Genomic DNA, 22,026 nt, shown 5'->3' on the forward strand with positions numbered 1-22,026 from the left:
TTTATTTTATTTAATTTTATGATTTTATGAAAAAAAAAAATGCAGCTTTAAACTGGTTCACATTAATCAAAGTTTTTAGACCCCAAGTTACAAAATAGATACAGACTGATATCAATAATGGGTCTGTAAAAATAACAACAACAACAACAAAGAAAAAAAATTAAATACACAAGTGAGTGAACAAAACACTAAATTGTAACATTGAGTATGGAGGGAATATTCTACGTTGTTTATGTCAATATCTTATTTTGAAATTTCGAAAGGAAGTTGTATTACCCTTGCCAGCTTGACTGTGGGGAAACTTTGTTTCCAGGGAGCGCGCTCCTCCTCTCCACGCTTCTGACTCGCGGCCACATCAGCGGGACACTTTCTCAAGAAAACAGGCGCCTCATGGAGTAACACTTCAGTCCGCTCCTCTCTTCTTAAACTTGGGGGCCTGTCGCTGTTCCAGCTTTGCCTCTGCGTATCTGTGAGCACTCAGAGGGATTAACAGGGAGGACGGAGGAGGGATGGAGCGGTCCAGTTAAAGAGTTGAAGGCGCAGAGAAGCTCGGTCTGTCGGCTCCTCCGGTGCTCCCACCGCGCTGAGGGAAAGGCTGTCTGCGCCTCGGAGGCCATGGGCTGCGGCTTGCGGAAACTGGAAGACCCGGAGGACAGCAGCCCCGGGAAAATCTACTCCACCTTAAAGAGACCACAAGTGGAGACCAAAACGGATACCGTGTATGAGTATGTGCTGCTGGACTTCAGTTTGGAAGGTAACGGCTGAGATAATCGATGCTGCGCGCCAGCGCGTTCTAACTGCTGCTCCGTGTGTTTGGAAACGGGACATGTTGGAGTGGTCAAACAACTCACGTGGAGCTTAAACGATTAGTTGATTAATCGTTCAACAGGAAATTGATCGATTTCATTAGCTTTTCAAACAAAAATGAGAGTTTGATTCTTTTCTTGGCAATATATAATAGTAACTATGTTTGTAAGTTCGTTTTTCAACTATTGGTGAGACAAAACAAGCAATAATAATAACAATATTTTCTGAGGCTAAACGACAAATCAAGGAAACAATGGGCAGATTGGTCAACAGTGAAAGTGATCATAATTTACTGTCCCACAGTTTATAGACCAATCAAAGAATCAGAAATATAAACAGATGAATAGATAATGTTCAGATGTTCTACAGTACATTTATTACTCCAGCTTTCCATTAAAGGGAACTGGTGTCACTACTTCTAGTCTGAATGGAGCTAAGTGCATTAAGCCCCCCAGTCGGCCCCTCTTAAAAATATCATTTTGGCATTAACCATTTTCAAAAGGCCTAAAAGTGGCCCCCTGTGCTCCCCCTTAAGACTAAAACTGTCCTCCTGGTTCATGCAGCCTTAAAATGCTCCTCGATAGCAGACATCCTGTTGATGGTAGTTTCATTTGAGCGTAGTATCACCTCATTGTTCTCAGAGGGCCTGTATTTTCCAATGATGCTTGTGAAGTTCAGTAAAATTGCCTGTATAGACAGACAGAGTGCAGTTAGTCTCCATAAAGTCTTTTAAGCATGGGCGTGACCCTGTCAGATTGTTACTGATGACACGCGTGTATCATAACAGTATCCAGCTCTGGACCTTTCCTAGCAACAGGGCTGTCTGTTCAGCCTATCTAGAAATAGGTCACACAAGGTTTTTTCCTGTCTTTGCTAGTTGTCCTTCTCCCCTCAGCACACACATAGACACACAGTCATTCATGCACACACACAGTCCTTCCCATGTGGTAGGCATGCAGCAAAATGTAATACCCTCCTAGAGGAAAGCCCACCTGCTGTGATATGGAATCTAATTTGAACATGTGTGGCAGTCACGGATGGCCGAGGGTTGCCATTTTTCAAGGATAATCCCTTCATCTGGTCCTCAGACTGGCTGTTTTGACTGTGACCTATTTGGAAGGCAACGGTGATTAAGGTCTGAATGGGCCCTCGCATGTTAACAGCAGGCCAACACGATAATGAATGATGGAGGAAAGTGCTGCTCTCCAAATTAAGGGGATCAGGGAAGGAAAGTACGTATCCCGCCTTCTAATGACTATAGAATTGTCCAGCATACAGCGTGGAGCCAGTCCTGTCTGTCCCATCATGTGCTGTGGACTCACTTCAAAGTAGAGCTGTAATTAACGATGATTTTCATTATGGACCAAACCCAAGGTGATGTCCAACAGTCTCAAACCCAGCGATGTTTAACCTGCTGTCATAGAAGACTAAAGCTTGAGACAGACTACACATAAAGGCGACACGTGCCGTCATCAGCCACTGATGTCGTTTGCAAATGTCAGACATATTCTAAAGTTTCTCCATGAGAACGAGTGGCAGCAGCTGGATCTGAACATCTGGGATTCTTTACATATCTCACTAAGTGACCCAGACTGGAACAGACAGCAGTTAACATGCGCGTCCCCTCCTTAAGAGAAAATGCATTTTTGTCATTTTTGCTCAACAAATTAGTTTTCTGTCAGTTGACCAGTCGTTACCTTTGATTTGACTCACAATCCCAGAGCCTAAGGTGAGCTCTTCATATTGCTTATTGCACATTCAATTTGAATTCACACACTGGAGAAAAGACCAGATTCTCACATTTGAGGTGCTGGAACCAGAGAGTGATGTTTCCTTGATAATGACTTAAACAGCTAAATTTGGGGGCTAATTGATTTACTCATTTACTGGCACTTTGACTAATCCATTGATCCAGAAATTGTTTCAGCTCAGACTAGAAACCAGGATTAAAATTTTACCCAATTTCCCAGCTTGCAGTTGAAGTTGACCCTGACAAACAAATAATTCAGAGTTATGTTTTGGAACATCAGTGTGGACGACGCAATATGTTTAAAAATGCACTCACAAAGCTCAGAGTAGAATCACTAAGGCAGCATCTTCACATAGCTGCCGCTGAGTGTCGCTTTCACGTTAAAATGACAGAAGATCCTGGCAGCAGGTCATATCAGCTGTCACTGATCAATGTTAATTCTGTGACTAGGTTGACGGCAGGTTTGGCTGGTGTCCGGTTTGTGGTTTGTGTGCTCTGTGGAGCCGCTGTCTGTACTCAGCTCATCATTTGTGCGGGATGAAGCTTTACTCTGTAACCCCACTCGGCCTCTGCCAGTAGAATTGTGATTGCGAGACTTTCTGTTGTCCCAACGACTCCAATGTAGCGTGCAGTGTGGACACATAAATGTGGCCCTTTTTGTTCTCACCTCAGAGCTTCCTTGGTGAGTGGACGACAGGCTGTCTGCTGTCACCCAGCAGCAGACAGTCGTGACCTGTGACAGTAGCGAACGCTCCTCTGTGTGCGGTACTGCCACGTTCTTCTGAAGTGCTCTGACTCTTTGTGCCTGTCGTCAGCAGGGGGTCATGGGTTCTGCTCTCACACAGACCTATATATATACACTTCAGACTGAGTGTGTGTATGTGTGTGTGAGTGAGTCATAGACTGTGTCTGGATCCAACTCAGACACCAGTAGTCAGACTGAGGGATAAATTGGGGATAAATTTCAGAATCTTGTCTGAGTTGTTTGGCAGATCAACAGTATCTAGCTGTGAGATTTTTTCACCAGCAGATCATCTTGACAGAGCTCATCACTCACATCGCTGACCACCAAACGTGGTTTGATTAGTACCCTCTCCGTGTGCAGCTCAGTGTTCTGTAGGGTTGACTGTAGTTGGCTGGTCTATGCTGTTTTGTAATTCAGTTAAAGTAATCAAGGATTCCGCTTATAGTTTTTGTTTTAGGTCATTTCATATGTGACAACATGTGAAAAACAAATGTAAAACTACAGTAATTTTATTCAGATTTTTTTTTATGTTCTGCCGTGATAGTGTACTTGCATGTCTGTAGAAGAGTCATACATTTCTATAAATGTAACGTTCACATTGTTGGAGGGTTAATTTTGCATTTCAGATGTTGGCGTCGCAGCTAACAACATTAGCTTTAGTGGAGCTAGCTCCAGAGCAAAGGAGCTTTTTGCTTGACGTACGTGGACAGCGGCTCTGGTGTTTGCTGGTTTCTGTCTGTAGTAATTAAAAGAGCCACTTAAATCACACAGCTAGAGGTAAATGTGTTTTGAGGGGTTCATTCGTGTTAGTGTCACCTATTGGACTGATTAGAGTTGATAATAATCAAATAATAATCATAATCTGCTCACAGTGATTATTTAGAGCCGGACAGATGTAATCACTTCACTGTAAACTTCTTTTTAAAAGGCAGGAAAATGAGTCATTTGGAACGTTCCTCATGTTATATGATTGATCACCTGAGCTGCTTTTTATGAAGGGAGGAAAAGATGAAAACAACACAATAACATGCGTGAATATGCATCTCTCTCAGAGTAAGAAGTCTTCAGAACTGGCACAGCTAAAGGTAAACTCAGAGTGATTCCAGTCGCCATTAATCATGTTCAGCTTGGTGATCGCTGGCACCCTCAGAGGCATTTCTTTCTTTCTTTTACAACACTATAAGTTGTTTACCTCAGTAACCATATTTAATGAAGTAGGTGTTAAGTATGTCCAGGTTTAGTCAGTCACGTTTCCTCTGGCCAAATGAAAGATGAGAAGACCCTCAAAAAGCCAATCTGTGCTACTAAATGTGCGTTTTCCTGGCTGTGAACCAGATTTAAACCAGGCTGCATTCTCACTTCAAATGAGGCTCTGCAGGGTTCGCAGTCCAGCTTGAAAGCTCCTCCATGATGGAGAGGATATCTGATGTGCTCCCAGATTCACTGAGGGTGCCGTCACCTCCTAGACGGAGCCCAGCCTGGGAAAATAAAAATACCCACTGATTAAACAGTACACATGGGAAAGATGCTGAAGTTTCCTGAAATCATTAAATAAACACAACGGCTATAATGGTTTGTGTATTCGAGCAGAACCGTCGCAGTGCGCAGGTCCTGGTCCAGTGTAAGCAGCCGCAGATGTTGCATGCTAATACCCAAAAATATTGGCTCCACCACACTTAATGCGGAACCAAGTGCGAGTTCTACCCAGAAACTTTCAGCCATATGCCGTTAGCAACATGTGCTGAGGTTAGCACATCGCGCTGGCAGGTATTCAAGTCAGGCGCACTGTGGCAGGCCTGTGTCCTTTGTATTAGCTTAGCTAGCTTAGCTACATGAGCGATGGAGAGAGCCGTGGATGAGAGCAGCACAGTGCGTCAGTGTTGCTTCGCTCTTTTGCAGTACATAGATGTTTTCATTTTTATTGCTCTATTCATTGAGTACGGCACCTGACTAATTGTCTGAATGGTCAGCAGTGTGGCTTTAGGGTGATCTCTTGGATTCTGTGTTAACCTTCAGTGAATACCTCGTCAGGGCTGCCCACTCGATTCGTCCAGCTTGAGCGTGGACGTTTGCAGGCTCTGTCCGTGCAGAAAGGCCCGTTAAAGCGTACAGTCTGAGTGAACACAGCGTACAAGATGAATGGATGAATGAAATCACAGTGTCTGCCCAGCATTAATTGGCTAATTGAGTTTGTTGAAGGAGAAGGTGTCAGAGTCAGTAGTCTGCAGCTTTGAGGCTTCTGTGTTTTCCAGTATTAATAACACATCAGTCAGCACATTCCATTCTTGACAAGCACCTGGCTAACAGATGCCTTATGTTTGGAGAGGTCTTTATATCTTCTTGCATATCTTGTTGGACTGCTTTTGTGTAATGGCTTTTGTTGAGGCAAGTTTCACCACCTCCAGCCCTTTTTGTTGCACAGTCTGAGTCTGTATCCTGTTTGAAGTCCTTATGAATCTTAGCTTCATCATTAAAAATATCCACTTTCTGACCACGAGAATCACTGCACAGCAGTGTTTTTAGAAATGGATCTCTTTGTTGGTTTTATGTCTTGCACACATACCAGCATGCAGCGCGGAGTGGCGGACGTATGACCTAGAATTTATACCATCTAAAAATGTTGATGAATTATGTCACATAAGAAATGAAGAGGCGGTGACAGGTTTATAAAGCTTCTCTCTGCTGAATGCTGAGGACACCCAGTACTTTGTATCAGGTAGATTAATGTGGATAAACCTACCATTACATGACGCTGGCGGTAAGACTAATCATTTTTGGTTTTTATAGATTTTACCAGGAAATAGCCAAAATTATTTTAATGAAGCAGACTGGCAAAAAGCAGATTTTTCCTGCACATGCAGGTACTGTCACATGCTCACACACACACACAGACACACACACCCCTGTGTATCTCACGTTGTCCAGTAGCAGCAGTGCTCCCAGTTAGCTTGGCCTCGTTTTGCTGTGAGAGAGGAGAGTGGACATGGGGCCTGGAGCCAGAGGCAGCACTTCAAAGCACCTGGCTAATACTTCCCCTGAGCTGAGCACTGATAGCTGGGCGCATGAGAGAGTGACCAGCCATGGACTCTAAAGGGGTTTTTATAGGTATTGATCTTTTTTGAAGCTCGCCCCAGTGAACAGCCTCTCTGTTCTGTTCTGTTCTGTTCTGTTCTGTTCTGTTCTGTTCTGTTCTGTTCTGTTCTGTTCTGTTCTGTTCTACACAAGATCTTTTCTTCTTTGTTTTGACCTTTGGTCCATAGTACCCCCATTTTTGATTTGATCTCAGGGCACTAATTGAGGAATTACTGTTCACCTGATTAACAAGTAGCTTTTTTGACCTGCACATTCAGTTTTCTCTCAACAGAAACTACACTAAACACAGTGAAGGTGATGATGGAGAGCAGATGGGACAGGATGTTAAACTGTTTTTGGAGTTCCTCGATGGACTCAGGGTCTAAGGACAGAGGGTGTTGCATGCTGTGCAGAGTGTAGAGTCCCTTTAGGCAATTTGTGATTTTTGATATTGGGCTGTATAAATAAAACTGACTTGACTTTAGTTTGGATGGAGTGTTTTAGCCATGCACTTCAGAGATAGTGTTGTCAGTCAGCTGTTTGGCCTGCCACTTTGGTCCAAACTAATGTCTTGACTATTATTGGATGGATTGGAGTTATTTGGACAGACATTCATGTTCCTCAGATCATGAATCCTAGTGTCTTTGATGCTCTCCTGACCTTTACTCATGTGGCACCATGAGATTGACATTTACTAGTTTAAGTAATATTTCTCAATAGCGATGGGATGGATTGTTTGGTGCACACAATCATGTCCCCCTCAGATGATTCATAACTTCAGCTACTTTGTCTTATGAGTAATTACTTGCAAAACTGATTATATATTGTTTTTACAGGTAATTAGCTAATCCTGTGACGACATCAAAATCCTGTTTCTTCTTGTGACAAATGATTTTCTGTATGAACTCACCCTGAGGCGAGTGTGACAGAGTAATAGCATTGGCCTGCATCTCCCTACGCATGGAGCAGTGTCATGCAAAGACTTGAACTGGGCTATGAAGTGAATTATGGGTAAGAGGATGATATGTAGGCTGCACACTGATGGCAGGTCAGGACTAGATGAATAAATGGAGGATACAAAGGGATTTGTGGGCAGAGAGATGGCTTAACCTGAGGTGACGTGTTTTCATGGCTGGTTGGATGAACTGAGGGAGGGACGAATGAAAAGGCAGTTGAAGAAAATGTGGGAGGGATTGCAATCTTCTAGATAAGCTCACTGTCCTGATTGTTAAAGGGTATCTATCTGCCTGCTCTTTATTATTTCTAGAGATTAGTGCAATTTTCAGTAATCTCTGACTAATCTGAGAATCTAATGATGGATTTTTTTCAGATTTAACTCATTTTTTGATTATTAAATTTAGAGGAGATTTGAAGGGCAGTGCAAACCTAGCAACTTACATTCACACACAAGAGGACGATATGTAGGCTGCATACTGATGGCAGGTCAGGACTAGATGAATAAATGGGTTATACAAAGGGATGCTCAGTCAGTAATTATCTGGGATGGCAGTCTGTGCCTTACTGTGGCCCACACCGTTGGATGGATTTCCATGAAATAACTTTTGATCTAAAGGCGATGCCTTAAAGTGGCACATTATATTGGTTTCAAGGCCACTACTGTATTGTCTTGCCCACTCTTGCTGCTCTCATGGTGTTGTTTTCTGAACTGAAAGACAGTGAATATTGGACTTCCATTTGTCAGGGTTAGCCTCACTGCTACCCTTATGACTTAAATTGTGGAGGTGAGTTACTTGTGCAATGTTACAGATTTGGAACTCTTTGTTAATAAGTGAAAGCAGATGAAAACAGCCCTTTGCACTCACATCACTGGTTACATTGTGTACCTGTTTCACAATATATGCCAGTAAATCTGGCCCAATCACAAGAGATGTGATGTTAGTTCATTGATTAGCCCTGATCAGATGTGGACCTTTGAGTGATGCGTTTGAGAACCCTTGGCCTGAACAATGTGACATGAATGGCATTAGACCTGCTAAACTTCAGCATGTTAGCATTGTCAGTGTGAGTGTGTTAGCACCACAGTGTTTAACTACAACCTCTCAGAGCTGCTTGTTTTTCCTCCTAGTGTTACTCTTTGTTTTCTTTGCTCCTTTTTGCCAGACAGCTTTCTCCTTTTCACACCTTCTCCAGCCCATAAAATCCATCTTGTAACCCTGCTTGGCTTTAAACCCTCCTCCTCCCTCCCTCCCTCCTTCTCTCCCTCTCTCCCTCTCTCCCTCACCCTCCCACCTCTGTCATGCCTCTCAGTTGTTGCTCAACTGCTCTTGAGGCCCAAACCCCCATCCTGCCAGTTCCCACCTATCCATAATTCTCTGCTTCTGTTCCCCTTTTTTACCCTCTTTGCTGGACCTCCCTTCTTCCTCTCCTCCACCTCCTCCCCCTCCTCCTTTTTTTTATTCCCCCACACAGCACTGAACAGAGGCCTCAGTGTGCTGGTTGATGGGGCCAATGGCGGCAGGATGGGAGGGGGTGTGAGGACTGAAAGCAAGGGAGGGGAAGAGCAAAAGACCTCAACAAAAGCCTTGGTTAGAGGTGTGTGTGTGTGTGTGTGTGTGTGTGTGTGTGTGTGTGTGTGTGTGTGTGTGTGTGTGTGACATCATGGTCCTCCAGGGAGCCACTTGGCTGATTTTTGAGTGACCATCCAGACACTGTTAGTGATCCATGTTTGAGTGGACTGGCTCTGTTTTGACAGGACGTTGTCTTAGAAGTTGCATATCCACAGTGAAGCATCATCTGGGTCCACCAGCTGCAACATGTAAGCCTGTGTTAAATTTAAATTCACCTCAAGTGTTTGGAGTGGGCTTCAAACCCACAGGAATGCCAGTAAACTGTAGCTATGTTTGCCCGGCCCCTGCTTTAGTGGTGTCATTGAGGTACTGTTGGTCTTTAGGCTCATAATGGAGCCAGACAGCCCATTCAGAGGCTGCAGTGATCTCAGCTGTGTGCTGGTCTCCCCGATCTCTGGGCTGTTTGTTCGTGAGAATGTGGGGGGTTGTAAAGAGGAATGCTCTCTCTCTATCACTCTCTCTCTCTCTCTCTCTCTCTCTCTCTCTCTCTCTCTCTCTCTCTCTCTCTCTCTCTCTCTCTCTATCATACACACTCATACACACACGCACACACACATATATATTAAGTCCATTTAAACACAATGAATTGTGCATTTCGGATGCACCAAGATTAACACAATGAAAAATCGGAAGCAAGACGATAAAGGGAGACAAGTGTTTGTGTGTGTGTGTGTGTGTGTGTGTGTGTGTGTGCATGCACACACACATGTGTGACATTTTAGGAAAGTGAGGACATTTTGGCTGGTCCTCACCACTTCAAAGGGCTGTTTGAGGGTTCAGACTTGGTTTTAAGGGTAAGGGTGGGGGTGATGGTGCAGGTTAGGGTAAGGCATTAGGGAATGCATTATGCGTGTGTGTGTGTGTGTGTGTGTGTGTGTGTGTGCGCGCGCGCGCGCGCACGCACATATGTGTGTGCGTTTGTGCATTGGGGCTCACAGCCAAGCTCCTCTGTGAACAGCCACTCTTTGTGGACACAGGAAGTGTGGTGATGGTCACAGGGATTTCCAGCCAGGGTTTCAAGAAAGGCAACACAACACTCAACCAGCACACAACTCTGAGCACTGACTGCACTCTTTATTCCTGAAACTGGTGAGGAAATGAAAGATGGGTGGACTCGATGACAAAATTTCCGACTTGAGACCTTTTCTTGAAAATAATTCCGAGTGTTTCCTTCCTTCAAGCCTGCACAGTCCTCTAATGGTGTTAATTGTAGAAAATCTTGACAAATCTGTGATATGCATCCAGACCCAAATCTGCATCAAAATACACCCAGATAGACAGTCAAGCTGTAAAGTCCTGTCGAGATCACAGATTGCAGCCTTGTACAAGGATGATTGTGGAAAATTTCAAGTGATGCAAACCATTAAATGTACACACGCACACGCACACACATAGACACACACCTATATGCTAATGGCCTCTAAGATGACACAACCCCATTACCCAAATAATATCACAGCAGCATAAAGGTAATACTCAGTGCAACCAAACATAAGCATGTTTCTGTATGTATGTGTGTGTGTATCTTCATATTCATAATCGCAAGAGGCTTGATGTAATGGAGGTGGTGGTGACATGTCAATTTCACACATCATAGGATTTGTATTGACCATATACATGGAAGTGTGTGTGAAGGGTCAAATAGATGGTTCCATATGTGACATCTTCATAAATATTGCACCCAGATGGATGACAGATTTCCTAAGAAAATACAAAACATAACTGAAATGAAAATAAATGGTACACATCATCATCTGCATTCCTATCCTGCACACCCTGTGTGTTTGCGTATATGTGTGTGCATGCTTTCACCAGCAGTCATGAGAATAGTGATGTTAAAGTCATTATACAGGAGTGGGGAGATGGGGAGGTTGGAAGGCTAAAAACAGGACAGAGCGTGAAGAGTCTGCTGAAAGCAATGAGCTCAGAAGCCAACTAAAGCTTTTCCATGAATGCATCATGCTACCACACTTTATAACTAATCTGCACTTTAAACTGCATTCCCAGGCCATCTGTTCAAATATAGAAACACAAAAATAACCCCAAAAATCTTGTTTGGCCAGGTACCAAAGTAACTTCGATGCAGCGGGTGGCATGGCATGAATGCATCTGGCAGTAATCTTGATAGACCAGCTCCAATGTGTTTTACTGACTTGTTGCCTACCTATCATTTCTCTATCCGTGCAGGTAGCCGTCCTACGGTGCAGTATGTGGCTTCACTTTCAGAGCTGCCCCAGGCCCTGCAGCCCTACTACACACAAGGCTACGTCCTGGCCGCTTTACACCCCATCATCCTGTCTGTGGGCCGAACCCGCTCCCTGCCCTACAGCCTGCTCTACCGTGCCATCCTGGCCCGTCCAAGACCCAGGTACACACATCCTAACCCTGTTTCAGACCTTCAACCTAAAATGAAGCTCTGATTTTCATACTTTTACTGTCTTTTCATCTGCATCTAGACATATAAGCAAACCCACATATTTATGAAGTAACCAGCAATCTGTTTGAGATTGAGATCTCTTCTGAAGAGAGCTGAAGCTTTAAAGTCGTGTCTTATAGTTACAAGACTGAAATGAGAGTAGGGGATGTGAGGTAGTTTCGAAGCTTTAAGTGTCGAACTTTATAGATAAATGTCATGAGATAATTATTTTGTCTTGTCAGTAAGGAAGTCCATCCAACTGAGTTATACAGAGAGCAATTTAAAGTTTAAATTTAAAGCACTGTGGTAAACAGGGTTCAACAATAGTTCAACATTAACTTAAGGGTAAAGAAGAGACAGACAGCCTTTCATTCTGTACAGAAAGCCTAGTTTGGTTTTGAATTTTTAATCAAATGTCGAATATAATTCTTCTGCAAGAGTGATATGGATAGCATTTAAAGTTTTAACTACTGTTATCAGGTTAGTCAGAGACTCTGCTGGTGGATGTGGACCGTACCATGTATTGTAGATGAGCTTGGGCTGGGTTTAGCCAGTGGCATATAAAATTATATCATCTGCATCAACATGGATATTGAAGTATTGATTTGGAGTAATAACGCTATTTGTGTATAATGTAAATAGCACTGGACCAGGAATAGAGCCCTGTGGCACACCATTACTGATGGCAGCAGGGCTAGTCATGGGACCAATTGAGTGCACCATCACAGAGAACCTTCAGACTGTGACTTCATAAGTCGGATGTTATGATCGACAGTATCACACGCTTTTGAGAGGTCAATAAAGATGACTGCATATTAGATGCATGTGCCTCCCCTCCCTCTGCCACACATGCCTTCACACTGTGGTGACATGTTCACCACCATACTCTCAAGTAAATAGATGAATGATAGATGAAGTCAGCTGCATTTTTAATGCAGAGCCATGCTAGGAGGTCAGACCGGTGTGCCTGGAGGAGGAAGAGACTATGTTTTGGTTTGACTTAGTCTTGTGTCTGCCATGATTACTATTGGCTAGAAATCCACCCAACAACAGGGATCCCGCTGCAGCCAATGGAGATGAAGTGTCTCTGATCTCTGAGGTTTGATAGGTTGGGATACTGCAAGTCTGATGCTCATTTTAATTGCATAAGATGACGATGGCTGTAGAAGGGAATTTGTTGTGTTAATGATGGTATTTTTAAGCAAAATTGAAGGGTAATCCTGTGTGACATTGTGTTATTTTACAGAAACTCAGTTTAATACTGAGTGTGTATGAACTGTCATCACTTCAGTCTCTTCTTCAGTTGTTTACCCTTCACATAATTGCTGAGACAGTGGTTTGTAGCCGTCTCCTGCTGAGCCTATAAAAGCTTTATATGTTGTTGTCTGCAGCTCTGTGACAATTACAAGTGAACTATGAACTGTCCAGCTGGACAGCTTCAATAGATTTGGTGCCACTGATCCAGAAGCTGCCCACCGAAAAAAGAAAAACCTACATCAAACACTGTTACTGTTGAACTTGTCTCACTGGCTGTCTAAGAATGTTTTTGTCTGTGTGTGCTATCAGTAAGCAGACGGCGTCCATGTGTCACAGTGTGCCCATGTTGAAGGTGGAGGAGTGGCCATTACCTGGAGAGTCACTGACGGGTGACACGGTCAGAGCGCTCATTGACAGGGTCAGTAATATTTACTGCAGCTTAGCAGCCCCATAAATAAATGAACACATCTCAATATGGGTTGGCAATTCCCCAAGGGGTTGCAAGATAAATGAATCATCAGCAGATAAATAAAGCAATAAAGAACAAATTCTGTGTACTTTCATCCCTCTAGACCTCTAAAGCTCTCAAATAAGTAAAATATTAGATACTTAAAAAGGGAGATATTGGATGTTTTTCTTTTTAAAGCCTTTAAAGTCTCAAGAATATGTCAAATCCTTGATACAATAATCTTTTTACACTATGATTCCTAAAATAAGCTTGAAAAAGGTGAAATACTCAATACCTTCATCTCTGCAGGCCTCTAAAATCACCGAAGTAAGTAAGATATTGCATGATTTCAGGCCCCTAAAGTGAAATATTGGGTATTTCCACCTTTTCAGCACTGTAAAAAATCTCCATGTGTGAAATACTTTCACATTATCACAACTTGTGTTCAAAATAGGTGAAATAGTAAATAATTCCAACTTTGTAGGACACCCAAAAATAAGAAATTACTTGAAACTGTCAGCTTTTCTGGCCTTTAAAAGTCTAAAATAGGAAAAATGTTGGACATTTTCAAGTCAAGACTTAAGGGATGAAACTTTAAGTTGTATATTTTTCTGTTAATATGACTGACTGAATCAGTGAATTTTTGATTATGATGATTTGTGGAGAATAATTCTGTGTACACACTGACAAAGTTTGCCCCTCTGGGTTAAAAGTAAAGATGGAATGAATGATATGTAAGTGATAATGCATGGTTAAGTGTCCAGATACATAAAAATAGTAACAATAGTTAAATTTAAGGTTTTCTATGTTGGCCACCTCAGAGGGCATTATGGAGCTTATACTATTGCCTTAAGCCAAAGAATACATAAACAGAATCATATTTTGGGAAATATGGTGATTTTAACTATGAGATAAATCTGCTATGTGTGATCCTTTAATTGGATGTTGTTTGCTCCCTGGGAAACTGAGTCATTGCACGTGTTGAAAATGCCACTAAATTCTGTTCAAAGCAGACCCAGGACACTGGAAGCCATGCACTTAACAATTTTTTGTCATTTTCGGGGGGTTTCTGTTACTCTCAAGCAGCTCTACCTGTGTCGTGTTTAGAAGGGAATCAAGTCTTGAACATTGCTTTATTGTAATGGTGAGCGAGATGGTCACAGTGTGGCTGGTTGTCTCTCTGGCAGGTGAACAGCAGTGCCCGGGGGGGCGTTCGATTCATTGGCTCGGTCCTCCAGCAGGTGAGCGGGATTACCAATGGCAGAGTGCATAGTCCGAAGAGGGGCTGTCGCTCCCCTCCACGCACCCCGCCTGGTACGCCGCCTGGAGACAGAGAGCTGGAGGAGAACACCTACAGTCCCGGTGAGACACTCACTGTCCTTCTCATTACACTCATTTCTGTCATCACTCTCTGTTGGTGTCTCCATCAGCAGCTGAGTGTCAGTTTGATTTTTCCAGTGGGGACAAGATGTAAAATTTCACTGTGCTGAACTCGTTGACCCAGGTTTCAGGGATTACCTGTTCCATTTTCTGTCCTGAGATTAAAACCTTTCTTTCACATTTTTAATTCTGCAAAAGCTACCCTCTGTTCAGGAATGAAGAGGTAACAGCCAGTATGTAGGTTAATGTAGTGCCTTTCTGTCAAAGCCAATCTTGTTGACAAGCGTTCCAGTTTTTCTCCTCATCCGCTCGCTCTTTCCTCCTCCCTCCCTCCAGACTTGAGGTTACTGGTCTTCTTCCACTCTTGGGCTCCGGGCTGTGCTCCTCTGGACTCACTGGCCTGTCAGTACCACCAGGGGGCGCTCTCCATGCGCGTTTCCAGGAAGGGACAGGTGGTCAGTGCCCTGGAAGCTGATTGGCTGGAGCTGACTGCTGCCTACTACCGGAAAGGCTGGTCGTTGGTGGACTCCTTCGTGTACTGGGACACACCCAAAGGTTGGTTGGATGTTGGATTGACTGTGGCTGAAGCTGCACTCTTCAGCACGCTCTGTTACCAGCCTCATCATCACGTCAGCAGACCACCTGAAGGTCCAGTCTCCTGACGAACTAGCAGTGGCTCCCTAATGACTGCTGACGTTTCCTTTTGTGGTGTGTTGTTAGAAGGATTGCTATGAAATTTGGTACACACATTCATGCCCCCTCAGGATGAATTGTAATCATTTCGTTGTGGCCTTACTTGACTTCTCATGTAGCACCAGCATCAGGTCGAAATTTCATTTTGTCCCACACTTTGGTTTATGACCAAATTGCTAAATCAGTGACTCAATGATCAGCGTTGGCTGGACTTTGTCTTTAGTGCTAATTGGCAAATGCTAGCATGCTAACATGTTTAACGAAGATGGAGAACATAATACATGTAAAAATTACATCTGCTGAATCAGCATGTTAGCATTCTCATTGTGCGCTTGTTAGCATGCTGATGCTAGCATTTAGCTTAAAGCACAGCTGTGCCTAAATGCATCTTAACGAGCTGCCACCATGGCTGTCGTCTCTTAGTCTTGTTAAAATCCTCACTGATTTTGAAATATGGTGTCATCACCACACACGTTTCACTGCTTATCTGGTCCGGAATCACCAACATACGCTTGTGTTGGTATGTTTCCAAAAGTTTGGAAGATAGCAGTCCATTGGACACAGTCTATTGAATGTTATCATGATTAAATTTCCAGAGGCAGTTAAGCATCACCTCGCTTTTCTCTTGTCAGTGTGCAGATGTACACCAGTCTTTCTCCTCCACCCCTCCTTCAAAACCCACAGGCGTAGCAATTTGAAATTGCATGAGACTTAGGGCCTGATTTACTAAGATCCCAAATAAAGAGCGCTAAATTGCGTGCGCACATGGATAGATTGCGCGCGCTGCGTTTGGGGCTTGCGGCTGATTTACTAAGATTAACAGCGAAATTGACTACAGGTGCAAAAGTAGTTGAGCCCTCCCTATTTCAACGAGGATTTTGCGTGAGTTTTTGCTCATGCAAATTCGAACCCATGGAATTGGAGGTGCTGGTACAGGAGTCAAACAAGCACATTGCTGAGTTACAGCAAAGGAATTTGACAAGGAGGAACGCAATATGGGGGGCAATCTGTGAGAAGGTTAATGCCGTGGGGACTCCTCCTTGTGACTGGATCCAAATCAGCTCCTACTTCACGGAGAAGCTCCAAAATGGCATCGCCGGATAACCGATATGTCTCTATTATTTTTTCTTCGGGCATTCCAAAATGAGTGACACGATCAGAAAAGATGCGTTCTCTCCGTTGCCTGTCCTGCCTACGCCGCCTCCTCGCAACAATGACCGCAGCCATCTGTGCGCACGGTTGTGCCAGGTAGCCTAAGACATGACGTTCAAACGTGCTAAATATGGACGCAAAAATAATCAGCGCAATTAGTTTGAGGTTTGGTAAATCACATTGTGTGCGCAAAATGATTCTATTTGCATCTACTCCGCCCAATATTTTTGCGCGTTCTGGCTGGCACGCCTATATTGCATATTCATGAAGGCAGAAGCGCAAAAGGAGTAGTGCATGTTATTTTGCCCGATTGACAGACGCAATCCCGGGTGCGCCCGGTCGGTAGATCAGCATCATCATCTCTTTGCGCGTGCTGTCGCTTTTGCGCACGTTTTTACGCATGCAAAGCTTTAGTAAATCAGGCCCTTATTCTTTTCATAAAAAGTATCCCAGAACATGTGTCCTTCTATTGTGACGTTTGTGATCGGCCTAAATCCTCTTGAAATAAATTATACATAACAGACATGAACTGTTTTTCATTCAGTTAACCATATAATGATGAGTGTGGCATGGAAAAACAATGTAATTATTAACACAGTTAGTAGCAAAAAAGATTCATTGTTCTTTTTACATTTATCATTGAATTATGATGCAATTAATGTAATCATAAAAAGGAAATACTATTGAGGCATTTTAGATCTTCCATAGAGGAAGCCTGTAAAAAAACAAGGGAGAACACAAACAGCCTTAGGTTCAAAGGGCTAACGGTAGCTGGTGTTCCTTTTTATCCTTCCTCTTCTACCCTTTGCATTTTTATCTTTTCTCATAAAACAGTGATTCACACATACACACAAAATCAGTCACTTCCTGTTTTGGCTGAGGTCCCTCCCTCCTCGCTCCCACTGAATCTATATTTGGAGCTGTCTTCCTGACCTCAGCAACCTCACTTCCTGTTCCTCTGCTGAGTAGCTGACATCCACCTCATCTGTAGACCTCTGAGGCCTGCAATAAATGGAAATATACACGCTGACATCCATCCACAGGCAGCAAGAACCCTCCATGCTCCACTCCTCACATGAGCACATGGGAACTCAGGCAGAGCTCAACCTATTTCTAATAACTGGGTCATTATCAACCCAGTGACATGCTTTCTTTGCCTTATTTCCTGAGAACTCTTTCAGCACTAAAGGCATTTGCTGTGAATCGATCAGGTGCTACCTGACAGCGTTATGAACTTCATTCATGTGGATTGTTCTGTTTTCTTTCCTGTGAACCATAAAATGACAAAAACATGATAATGGTTATATATTATACGAATGTGTACACATTTTACAGTGACCTTATGTGTGTGCATGTTTCAGGCGAGCCAGTGCCCAGATCACTGGAGGGCCTGTTCGTGTACGAGGAGAGGAGCACCTCTCCTCCTGCTAATGACACCATCGTCGTAGAGCAGTGGACTGTCATCGAGGTCAGTAGAGATTTTGTGTGTGTGTGTGTGTGTGTGCGTGCATGTGTGTGAGAGAGAGAGAGAGAGAGCGAGCCTGAGAATGCTTCAGAAGATGAAATTTGTTGAAAGATGTGATGTAAACAGTATAGTGAAACATGGGGTCGGACATGTTCTCATGTGAGGGATGATAGCACAGCATTGTGTTTTTTCACACAGGCCTACTGTTGGTCTGAACGTGGCCGGACTGACTAAAATACTTTTGATGTGTTTATGTGATTCTTTCAAGGTTCCCCTAAATACTTAAACACATGAAAGGCAGCCATGATCATTCAGAAACTGCTTCATGTTGGCTTAGAATGGGTTGTAAGACAGACATTATTTTTCAGCAGGTGACCTATCTGTGAGTGGCTCCTACATTTGCATGCATTGTGTTTACACCCAGGGCTCCGACGTGAAAACAGACTACGGGCCTCTCCTTCACACTCTGGCTGAGTTCGGTTGGCTGCTCACATGTGTGCTGCCCACTCCCATTATCCGGCACGACAGGTAGATGTAACACACTCTGTATCCTTCACAATGTTTTTGAAGACATGTTTGTCACTAATTCAGTCTGCTCTGTATGTTTAAGCCTGTTCTAAAAGCCAGCTATCCCTCCGTGTTTTGTGTGTAGTGATGGGAACCTGGCCACAAAACAGGTTGTGTTTCTTCAGAGGCCGGTCAGACGTCAGGCAGCAGGACAACCAAGGAATCAGGTGAGAGGGGGGCAGAAGGTGAAGTCATACAGAGTAGAGCCTGAGCAGCTATGGGATTATTTTACACCTAATAAAAACCAACATTTTTACCCCATCCCTTATATTGAGTTATTAAAGTGTGCCAAAGATATGCACTAATACCAGATATTCCACTTTTGAACATTATGTTGTATGTAAAGCAGTGTGTAATGGGTCACTCATGGTGATGAACCTGAAGAGAATCATCACCTTAATCTGCAGCTCCCGTCTGCTTTGCAGAGCTTTGTAGTGAGTTTCAGTTCATTGTTCAGCTGTCCAGCCCACAACTTCACTCAGCACCAAACAGCAACTTTCCAGTGTTAGGAGGGGGGTATCCCAGCACCCTGTCCCACCTGGAGAGAGAAGACGGTGAATACTGGGCTCATGTACACCCCTACTTACCTGTAATAATCCAATATTAGCCTGCCAATCAGTTGAGCTCAAATATAGATCATGATAGAGACTGCACAATGGAAAATAAATGTTAAAGACCTTTTCAGCAGTAATAGTCATTGTCAGAAGAGTGTTACATCATTAGTTGTGTGGTATTTGGAGAAAAACAAGGCAATTATTTAGTCACCCATCCACAGCATCACCCATCCACAGAGGAAGGTTGATTGACAGATAGATGCATCTTTTGTCATTGCAGGGAGAGCCTGTTTATGAGGCTCCACTGCCCCCTGGTGGGCTGGGTTGAAGCTGCACTTCACTTGCTGTGGCGTTGCTCGGGCAGAAAGTGTGGCTCAGTGAAGGTTAATGACGAAATGCCCTTTAAGATTGTCCTCTGTAGGCTTGCTTATTGAGACGTCTGAACGTTGCTGAGACATACTTTTAAATGTAGTCTTTATAGTTTGTCTTTTGCTGTGAAAAATTCACATGGATAGAAACGTAACTTGTTGACGATGGTGGTGATTGTGGATTACCAGCTGGGGTCTGCAAGCTCAGCTTCGTGTGTCTCTCTGGCTCTGGGTTACTTAATAATCCAATGGAGTGTGAGTGGACTTAATCCAGCACAAGGTGAAACTATTCAACATAAAAATATCCATGTCAGAATCCTGTAGGCATGGTGACTGTTTTTCCAGTGATCTGATTGGTCAGTAGTAGGGTTCTTGGCAGGTTTTGATTAGATCTTTCTAAGTTAACCTAGTCCAGAGCAGGTTAGCAATGAAGCATTGGTTATTATGAGATCTGCTCTGGTTAAAATTGAGCCAGCTTCATGATAGCATACGACCTGAAGCCCACACATAGCTGCTTAACACACTCACTTCCTGGTGCAGAGCCCAGGTGTGGGATATATGTACTGTGTGGTCAGAATATCAGTAATTAAATCATTTGAGCTGAGTATGCACAAACACAGAAAACAACCTTTGAACCAGGAAAGCATTATTCAAGGTCAGATTGTGACAATCTTTGTGGGACTAATGACTGTAATGCGTGTGTGTGTGGCCCTCCCTTTCTCCAGGCTTTGGCTGTGCACAGCGACGTGTCCAGCCGCTCCGTAAGTCGCGCCGTAAGCAGCCCCGTCTCTCCAGAGGAGCGTTCTCCAACTGCTGGAGGCATCGGGGGCTTTCCAGTGTTCGGAGGGGGGTATCCCAGCACCCTGTCCCACTTGGAGGAAGGTGGCTTTGAGCAGGAGGAGGGAAAGGCTGAAGTTACCTGTATGTAAGCAGGAAACAGGATGGATGCAGCTTCCCCCTCAGACGCAAGCTGTGGACTGACTTAAGCATTGCTGGATTACTGAAGAGAATATCCAAGTGGACTCAAGAGGCTGCTCATTGGCCACCACGTTCATGACCCCTTCCTTTTAACAGAGACTTTAAAGTAGAAGAACTTGGCACTTTTTAAAATGTTTTTAATGAAGCCATATTGAGAATGATGTAATATATAGAAGTGGATCAATATCCAAACTTTTATATGGGTTTGTTAGCGAGAGAAGATGGTCAACAGGAGACACTTTACACATTTAAATCCATGTTAGGGGCTTTTGTAACCTCTGATCAGTTCAGGTGCTCATGGGAAATTGCTACAATAGCACAAACACTTGCACAGATTTCTGCACATTATGGAAACAGCACAGGTGGGTATACGAGAGAAACGGGCTCGACCTTCTTATTGACCCAGCTCACACCTTACAATTTTGATTTGCGTTCCTTCACATATTTTTTGTTTCCCCTCAAGATGCTTGAACACCTTTACATCAGCATCCCCCTTATCTTCTTGTGTGTCACAATGACACGGGTTAGGCAGAGCTTTGGCCATGCAGCTCCTCTCCTCACTTAAAGGCTGAGGCAGGATGTGAGTGTTCATCCAGGAGACTGTCACAGCTTCCTGTGGACATTGGTACTGACGATATGCAGGCTGATGTCTGATTCGCTGTTAACCCTGCTGGCCCCAGTGAAGGTGTTTGCTGCCTCAGATAGTACATTCGGGCAGGTATCAGTATTTCTGTGAGGAGGGTCTGGAGGATTGTAGAGTTCTGTGGTGTCACAGGTGCTATGAGTAACGTTTCAGTACTGTTAACTGGAGACATCATTATTTACGACCCTCAAGCAAAGGAGTCCACACACCCTCCTAACTTTCCTCTGACTGGTGCCATTTCATCATTCTGGAAATGCTTAAGGCTCTTCAATGTATGTTTGAATGTTTTATCTAAGATTTGATCAGCCACTGTATCCGTGTACACGTTTTTGTCAGTCAAAATTTCAAAATTGCTGCTTGTTGCTTTACAGCTTCTATGGTACTGGCAAAACCTGCAGTTCTCTCTGGAATGGATGAAGTTCTTCAGACGCAAACGTGTTATATTGAAATGATGACAACTGTTTTTTGTTTTTTTAAGGGGGGGAACTCTGCTGACTTTACACATCAGAATCTGTTTATAGGTTTTAGTAATAGCGCTGCAATTCCAAATCTCTGAACTGTCAGCAGTCGAGCTGCAGTGTGGGTAATGTAGGCACCAGGTTTTGACAAGGAAGAAGAATCTGTCAAATAGAAAGGACAGTGTCTCTGCTTCTGGTCTTTTAAATGTCCAGTGTGGCTGTTATAGAAGCAAATGCTAAATCAATGCTCTTTTTAATGCTATGAAAGGGGTACAGTTGCTTTTCAAGGACACAATGCGGTTGTATATAATCTAGATGTTAGAATTCGTAATTGCAGAAACGGGTTTCACCTACTTGTGATGCATGTTCTTAGCGGGACGAAAGGGATCAAATGCACCGAAAATAGTTTAGGCCTTCTAGTGATGTGTACACCCCCCCCAGGTTTGAGTCATGGATGGATTTTAACCCCCCATCAGGGTTTACTAAATGTCAGTATTATTCCAGCCTTTCCTTTTTGGAGAGTTGTACATTTTGCTTCCTTTATAATTGGTGTTTTTTCTTGTATTAAACACTTCATTCCTATGCTTTGTGAGTTGTGTCCCATGAACAGCATCCTCTACAGCGTTCATTACAGTTACACCTCACTCCACTCCTACTTCATCTTGACATGAATGGATTAAGTTTA

The 22,026-nt window shown here is 43.5% G+C and overlaps 1 protein-coding gene across 1 annotated transcript; it reads left to right on the top strand.

Annotated features, from left to right (window-relative positions):
• Positions 1–303: 303 nt before the first annotated feature.
• On the top strand, positions 304–21,923 carry rftn2 (raftlin family member 2). Its single transcript, XM_076746651.1, has 9 exons — positions 304–754; positions 11,150–11,330; positions 12,945–13,053; positions 14,271–14,445; positions 14,800–15,018; positions 17,670–17,776; positions 18,198–18,301; positions 18,426–18,507; positions 19,988–21,923. Exons 1-9 carry the CDS (start codon positions 616–618, stop codon positions 20,189–20,191), a joined length of 1,320 nt encoding a protein of 439 aa, XP_076602766.1. The 5' UTR covers positions 304–615; the 3' UTR covers positions 20,192–21,923.
• Positions 21,924–22,026: the final 103 nt, after the last annotated feature.

The sequence above is a fragment of the Chaetodon auriga genome, chromosome 13, assembly GCF_051107435.1.
Source record: "Chaetodon auriga isolate fChaAug3 chromosome 13, fChaAug3.hap1, whole genome shotgun sequence".
NCBI classification, from domain to species: Eukaryota; Metazoa; Chordata; class Actinopteri; order Chaetodontiformes; family Chaetodontidae; genus Chaetodon; species Chaetodon auriga.